Source organism: Blennius ocellaris (genome assembly GCF_963422515.1).
Source record: "Blennius ocellaris genome assembly, chromosome: 11".
NCBI lineage: Eukaryota > Metazoa > Chordata > Actinopteri > Blenniiformes > Blenniidae > Blennius > Blennius ocellaris.
In genome coordinates this window covers 28,388,956-28,396,455 of record NC_137660.1, presented here as the reverse complement: position 1 = coordinate 28,396,455, position 7,500 = coordinate 28,388,956, and the positions used below count along the sequence as shown (strand labels likewise).

The window sequence follows — 7,500 nt, the reverse complement described above, 5'->3', positions numbered from 1 at the left end:
GTGTGTGTGTTATTTTACCAGGAACAGGAAGTTGAAACCTTTCCAGCTGCATCGGTTCAGAACAGGAAGTGAGACGTCGTCCTGATTTCGCAGATAGTTTGTTTGTTTGTTCGGTGGAGCGGATTAAACCTCGAAGCTGGAGATAAGCTCCCGTGAACTTTTACTTTGAAGGGTTCTGACTTCCTGCTTGCTGCATCTGAGTCTAACATTAAATTAATATGCATGTGAATGTTTTTGTTTTGTTTTTGTTTGTTTTTTTTCTCCGCCCGCCGCTCTGATTGGTGGATGGCCTGTGATGTCATCAGTGGGTCGGAGGACGTTACTCACTGTGGTCGGCCATCGGCCTGTCCATCGCTCTGCACGTCGGTACGTCGCTTGGTTCGATTCCACTTTATTGAAAGGCTGAGGCTGTTGCGCTCACCGGGCCGAGGGCGGCCTCCGGTGGTCAGACCGGGGATTGCAGCGGGATGTTTAATTAATCGCAGGGTTTCTCGACGTCACCGGCCCTTTAAAGTGCGACCGGGGTCGCCGGTCGGTGCGTCTGACCACCAGAGGGCGCCGCATGTCTGCATCCAGTTCAAGCTTCGATCTGTCGAACGTTTTCAGTCATTTCTGCAGAAAACATGCAAAATGTTGAGCTTTTTGTTTTGTTTTAACAAAAAAAATTTTTTTTTTTTTAATTAAAATACTGTTTGAAATCATGAAATTAATATTGAGACCCTCCAGATGTGAGGAGGAGAACATCTGGTCTGCTTCTTCTGACGGCTTCTTCTTCTTCTCCTTCTTCCTCTTTTTCCTCTTTCTCGTCGTCTTCTTCCTCTTCTTCTTCCTCATCTTTTTCCTCTTCTTTTTCTTCCTCTTCCTCCTCTTCCTCGTCTTCTTCCTCCTCTTCCTCTTCCTCTTCTTCTTCTTCTTCCTCCTTTTCCTCTTCTTCCTCGTCTTCCTCTTCTTCCTCTTCCTCGTCTTCTTCCTCTTCTTCTTCTTCTTCCTCGTCTTCTTCTTCCTCTTCTTCCTCGTCTTCTTCTTCTTCTGCTTCCTCTTCTTCCTCTTCCTCTTCCTCTTCTTCCTCTTCTTCTGTGTTTCAGGCTTCGAGAACTTCGAGCAGCTCCTGGCCGGCGCCCACTGGATGGTACGTCTCTCTCCATCCATTCCTCCGTCAGACGGAATCGGGACGAGCGTCTTGTCGTTCGTCCCGAAGCGTCTCGCGCCGGTTTCTTAGTTTGATCTCCTTCCAACCCGGAGAGACGAACCTGCAGCCGAGCTCCGTCTGGTCTGTGTGTCTCCGCAGGACAACCACTTCCGCAGCACCCCTCTGGAGCAGAACGTTCCGGTTCTCCTGGCCCTCCTGGGCGTTTGGTACATCAACTTCTTCCAGGCGGAGACTCACGTCATGCTGCCCTACGACCAGTACATGCACCGCTTCGCCGCCTACTTCCAGCAGGTGGGGGGGGAGAGGAGGGTGGGGGATGGGGTGGGCGGGTGGGACCACCTTGAAGGTGGTGCCGGTTGTAACCGTTTCCTCTCCAGGGCGACATGGAGTCCAACGGGAAGTACATCACCGCCGACGGCTCCCGTGTGGACTACCACACCGGCCCCATCGTCTGGGGGGAACCCGGGACCAACGGGCAGCACGCCTTCTACCAGCTCATCCACCAAGGTACCGCAGCGGCTGCACCGCGCCGGCTCCACCGCATCGCACAGACTCTACTGCACCGCATCGACTCTACCGCACCGCACCGACTCTACGGCACCACACCAACTCCACCACACCGACTCCACCGCACCACACCGACTCCACCGCACCACACCGACTCTACCGCACCACACCAACTCCACCGCACCGACTCCACCGCACCGACTCCACCGCACCGACTCTACCGCACCGACACCACCGCACCGACTCTACCGCACCGACTCCACCGCACCGACTCCCGATTCATGAACTTCCTTCTCCTCAGGAACTCGAATGATTCCCGCTGATTTTATGATTCCCGCCCAGTCTCAACATCCAATCAGGGACAACCTCCACCACAAGGTAAGCCCCGCCCCTTTCCCAGACCCCGCCCTCTTTAGACCACCGCCCCCACTGTATAACGGCCCCTCCCCTGCCCGTGCTTTTCAGATCCTGGTGGCGAACTTCCTGGCTCAGACTGAAGCTCTGATGAAGGGGAAGACTTCTGAGGAGGCGCAGAAGGAGCTGGAGGCGGCCGGCATGAAGGGCGAGGCGCTGCAGAAGCTGCTGCCGCACAAAGTAACGGAGCGTTCCGCTTATCCGCCGCGCGTTGCGCCAATCCGCCAATCCGCCGAGTTTGAAATGTTCTGATTCCATAACGTGACTGTCGCCCTCTGAAGGTTTTCCAGGGAAACAAGCCGAGCAACTCCATCGTCTTCAAGAAGCTGAGCCCCTTCACTCTGGGAGCTCTGGTTGGTGAGTGTCAGGAGGAGGTGGGGCGTGGGGAGGAGGAGGCGGGGCGTGGGGAGGAGGAGGCAGGGCATCTGACGTGCGTTTTCTCTGCTTTCAGCCATGTACGAACACAAGATCTTCGTTCAGGGAGTCATGTGGAACATCAACAGCTACGACCAGTGGGGGTGAGTGCTCCCTGAAGTGTTCCCTGGTTCCTGACATCATCATCATCAGTTCCCTGACGATGTTGTTGGTTCAGTAACTGCGCCGCTCTGCCGTTGGTTGCATGTTCTTAGGTTCCTCATCATGTTGTTTCCTGGCCACGTTGTTGGTTCCCTCACTGATGGTTGACTGTTTCGTTTGCTCGTCATGTTTTTGTGCTGGTGTGGTGTCGTTCCCTGACTTTGGTGTCGTTCTGACCGTGGTGTCGTTCTCTGACTTGGCCGTCACTCCCTGACTGTGGCGCCATTCCCTCACTGTACCCTCGTTCCTTGACTGTACCCTCGTTTCCTGACTGTACCCTCGTTCCCTGACTGTACCCTCGTTCCCTGACTGTACCCTCGTTCCCTGACTGTACCCTCGATCCCTGACTGTACCCTCGTTCCCTGACTGTACCCTCGATCCCTGACTGTACCCTCGATCCCTGACTGTACCCTCGATCCCTGACTGTACCCTCGTTTCCTGACTTTACCATCGATCCCTAACCGTAGCGTTGTTCCCCGACTTTGCCGTTGTTTCCCAACCGTGTCGTTGTTCCCTGTCTCTGGCATTGTTCCCTGACAGTCGTTCTCTGTCTCTGGCGTTGTTCCCTCCCTCAGAGTGGAGTTGGGAAAGCAGCTGGCGAAGAAGATCGAGCCGGAGCTGAAGGACTCGTCGGAGGTTAGTTCCCACGACTCGTCCACCAACGGCCTCATCAGCTTCCTGAAGAAGAACTTTGCCTGAGTGATGGCTCCGCCCCTTCTCGCCTTGCCTCGCCCCGCACTGATTGGCTGAAGTTGTTTTGGGAACCAGCACTTTGTGTTAGTCTGTACCCTAAAGGGAATCTGTGTTGCTTCGACGAACCTCAAGACGTCTTTCCGTGTAAACGTGCACGTTACTGTAGGTGATGACCACCCAGCCATTCCTTCAAAATAAAAGCTGTTTGTCACCCACGCAGCCACGTCTCTTATTGTGAAGGTTTGTTTCTCATGTGGGAAGAAATTAAATTTACCGGAGAGAATGACACTGTTTTTACACGTCAACATTAAACGGCGCCGGAGTGTCAATGCTGGAGCGCTTTAATGTGAAAGGGATGTTGGATTTCCTGAAACTAAACATTTGTGGTTTATCATGATCAGGTCCCACAAAACCTGGTCCTCCTCAGGAACTGTCAATCATGGGAATAGCATAGCGATAGCGTCAGACTCTGGTGTTGACAACAATCAAAACCTCCAGGTTTGAAAACCAAAACGAAAAACCTCAGCCACTTTGAAAGTTTCAGTTTCCACCGAGGTCCGACACCTAATAGTCCCTCCTCCCTCCTTTACTATCCACCTTTCCTTAACCCCTTGTATGATGTCACAGGGTTAAGGAAATAGGACATAGGAAGGGCTGTTAGGAGATGGGAGGGAATATTAGGACGCACCCCAAGAATCATGTTTTCAGGATTCTTGCGGTGCGTCCTCCCAGAGATCTGAGGACTTTCATCTTCCCGTGGTCGACAGTACTTCCTGTGGTCGACGGAACTTCCTGTAGGTCGATGGTTCCTCCTGTGGTTGACGGAACTTCCTGTGGTTGACGGAACTTCCTGTGGTCGACGGTACTTCCTGTGGTCGACGGAACTTCCTGTGGGTTGATGGTACCTCCTATGGTTGATGGTACTTCCTATGGTTGATGGTACTTCCTGTGGTCGATGGAACTTCCTGTGGTCGACGGTACTTCCTGTGGTTGATGGAACTTCCTGTGGTCAACGGAACTTCCTGTGGGTCGATGGTACTTCCTGTGGCCAATGGTTCTGCAGGTTTCTCCTCCACTGTGACTGTTGGTTTACCTTGAAGTGGCTGTTGTATTTGGTGCTACATAAATAAAGTTTCTCCCTGAGCAGGAGGTGTCCATTCCGAGGCGTCCATTAGCAGGCGTCCATTAGGAGGTGTCCATTCCGAGGCGTCCATTAGCAGGCGTCCATTCAAAGGCGTTCATTCCGAGGCGTCCATTAGTAGGCGTCCATTTGGAGGCGTCCAGATGTCCAGCAGGAGGCGTCCTCCTCGTTCTTCTCACCTTGTGAACTCCGCTCCTCAGTTTGGCTTCGTGCCGTTTGTTATCCTCTCTGACATCTACCAGGCCGACTGCCCCGGTTCCTCCGGTTTCAGTGGGAGTACTCGGATTACTCCGGGAAAGCGATGACATTAAGGTGCCGTGGTTCTCTGGTTTTTTTTTTGTCTGGACTTGAGCCGCATGCTTGAGGTGCAGCAGCGTGAAGCTGATGTTAATCTGCAGCCTGTTCTGCAGGATGTCGGGTCACACCCTGCCGCCGCAGAGTAACTGAGTACTCGGTACTCGGTACTCCACTACTGCAGCACTGATACCTGCTGCCTCACCTGCTTCTGGTACCGGACGGCCTCCGGGTCCAGTCCGGAACCGGCGGGAAGCCCGGCGGGAAGCACGGCGGGAAGCACGGCGGGACGCCGCCGACGCACCGCCTGTGCAGGCATCTGTGGGTGGGCGGAGCCTCTGAGGCTCAGACCTGTGCAGGTGTCTGTGGGTGGGCGGAGCCTCTGATGCTCAGACCTGCGGAGCGGCGGAAGAGGCAGTCGGGCGGCTGAAGTATGGAAGTGTGGAGCTCCGTCTGTGCAGTACTGCTCCTCTTCACACTGTTCTGGAGGCTCCGGCAGGCCTGGAGCCGCAGGAGGTCCCAGGGCCTCCGGCACCTCCTCCAGGACCTCCTCCAGGACCTCCCGTGGCTCCTCCTGTGGGCCTGCGTCGGGGCCGCCGTCGCGGCACTCACCATCGGCACTCAGGAATTGGGGCTGTTGTGGGCGGTTCTGCTGAGCTGCTGGCTGGTGCTGAAGAGGGACGAGGAGCTGCTGACGACCCGGAGGACGGTTCTGATCACAGGTCACACACACACACACACACACACACAGACACACACACACACACACACACATCTGGGAAGGCCGTCCAGTCAACAAACCAGAAACCAGCCGTGTGGATGAGAACAAACTGTCCCAAGGTTTTTATTTTGAAGGCAGGCGCACGTGCTGATGTTCCACATGTCAGAGTCACAGGTGAGACCGACCAGACAAGCCTGAGCCGTGACTCAGCCGCAGTCAATCAACATAATTACACCAACAGACTTTTATTGATGAGAGACAAACCAGTTCCCCCCCTCCGAGGTTCCAACCCAACTGCACCATCACATGACCGACTCAGACTCCTTCCAGAAGCCTGGAACATACTGAGACACCAGTGCCAGGGGCAGGAACAGAGTGTAGTACCAGGGGCAGGAACAATGAGTACAGTAGCAGGGGTAGGAACGAGGAGTCCAGTACCAGAGGCCAGAAGCCCGTGAGCTCCGATCAACCAAGAGGAGGTAAACTATCGGACTCAGGACTACAGCGGATCCAGGCTATGTAGACGTCACTTCCTGTGTCCAGCAGGTGGTGCCGTAACCAAATATGGACAATGTCACACCGTGGTCATCCGGTGGTCGCGCTGCAATGAGTTCGAGGCCGATCTGTTTTCTGTTGTAGCGAATTCAGGCCTCGGACCCTCACGAAGCGATTTCCCCGCCTTCCCGTCGGGGCTCAGACCCTTAAAACAGTCGAATGTCGCCCCCCGCAGGCTGTGACTCGGGCTTCGGCCACGCCCTCGCCGTGACCCTCAGCCGGAGCGGAGTGACGGTGTTCGCCGGCGTTCTGGACGCGGACGGAGACGGCGCCCGGCGGCTTCGGGAGCGGGACGACGGGAACCTGCAGGTGGTGCAGCTGGACGTGACCGACGACCAGCAGGTGGCGGCGGCGCACGGCTACATCAGCGCCCAGGTGGCCGACACAGGTGAGACCGCAAGGCTCCTCCCACTTGGCTCATCCGCGGGGGGCGTCTGCTGACTCAACCTGGGGTCCCTGGTCCCTGGTCCCTGGTTCTGGTCCCTGCAGGTCTGTGGGGTTTGGTGAATAACGCCGGGGTCCTGCTGTGTCCCGTCGACGCCGAGCTGCAGCCGCTGTCCGACTACCGCCGCTGCCTCGACATCAACTTCCTGTCTGTGGTCGCAATGTGTCAACGCTTCCTGCCACTGCTGCGGCGTTCCAGAGGACGCATCGTCAACGTGTCCAGCCTGGCAGGTACACACACACACACACACTCACACACACACGAACACACACACACACACGGTGTTGTGCTGCTCCCCAGGTGGCGTGCCGATGCCGATGTTCGCGGCGTACGGAGCATCGAAAGCGGCCCTGAGTCTGTTCTCGCAGGTTCTGCGGCAGGAGATGGCGCCGTGGGGTGTGGAGGTCTGCCTGGTCCAGCCGGCGGCGTTCAGAACCGGTATGACGGTCCGACGGTACCGGTTCCGGTCCGATGCGGTCCGGCTCGTCGTCATGACGCCCTCTCTCTCTCTCCTCTCAGCGATCTTCGGCGACTCGGACTCGGCGAGCCGCCACGCCCGCCGCCTGCTGGCCGCCGCCTCCCCCGAGGTCACGGAGGACTACGGACCGGCGTACATCCTGTCTCTGCCGCCGGCGCTGAGCGAGATGTCGGGGCTGTCGGCGGCGGACTTGACCCCGGTGGTGGACGACATGGCCCACGCCCTGCTGTCGGCCCGGCCCCGCCCCCTCTACACGCCGGGGCAGATGGCGTGGCTGCTGCCCTTCGTCTACCGCTGCTGCCCCACCCACCTGTTCCACGCCGTCATCAGACGCCTGCCGCGGCTGAGCGACCTGCGGCCGGCCGCACTCACGCCGTAACGCAACCACACAACTGGATTACACTTCTTGGTTGGAACTTGGTCCGGGTGTTGGAACACCCCACCCCTCCCCCACCTCCACCCCTCCCCCGCTCATGTAGTGGAAACATGAAGGAAGTTTGACGGAATGAAACTGCAACATTCCTAA

At 56.7% G+C, this 7,500-nt stretch overlaps 2 protein-coding genes across 2 annotated transcripts in view; both read left to right on the top strand.

Annotated features, from left to right (window-relative positions):
* The window catches only part of gpia (glucose-6-phosphate isomerase a), a 10,098-nt gene extending 6,539 nt beyond the window's left edge, over positions 1 to 3,559 (top strand). Inside the window, exons 10-18 of the mRNA XM_080505045.1 lie at positions 306 to 366; positions 1,086 to 1,129; positions 1,289 to 1,441; positions 1,528 to 1,657; positions 1,959 to 2,035; positions 2,123 to 2,251; positions 2,353 to 2,428; positions 2,523 to 2,589; positions 3,223 to 3,559. Of these exons, the coding sequence (XP_080361171.1) occupies positions 306 to 366; positions 1,086 to 1,129; positions 1,289 to 1,441; positions 1,528 to 1,657; positions 1,959 to 2,035; positions 2,123 to 2,251; positions 2,353 to 2,428; positions 2,523 to 2,589; positions 3,223 to 3,346 (861 nt within the window). The 3' untranslated portion in view covers positions 3,347 to 3,559. The remainder of the gene's footprint in view (positions 1 to 305; positions 367 to 1,085; positions 1,130 to 1,288; positions 1,442 to 1,527; positions 1,658 to 1,958; positions 2,036 to 2,122; positions 2,252 to 2,352; positions 2,429 to 2,522; positions 2,590 to 3,222) is intronic.
* A 1,649-nt stretch (positions 3,560 to 5,208) lies between these two features.
* hsd17b2 (hydroxysteroid (17-beta) dehydrogenase 2) lies at positions 5,209 to 7,474 on the top strand (the record flags this gene model as incomplete). Its single annotated transcript, XM_080505057.1, has 5 exons — positions 5,209 to 5,497; positions 6,227 to 6,439; positions 6,541 to 6,726; positions 6,797 to 6,934; positions 7,016 to 7,474. The coding sequence occupies 5 exons, from the start codon at positions 5,209 to 5,211 to the stop codon at positions 7,351 to 7,353; spliced, it is 1,164 nt and encodes a 387-aa protein (XP_080361183.1). The 3' UTR covers positions 7,354 to 7,474.
* Positions 7,475 to 7,500: the final 26 nt, after the last annotated feature.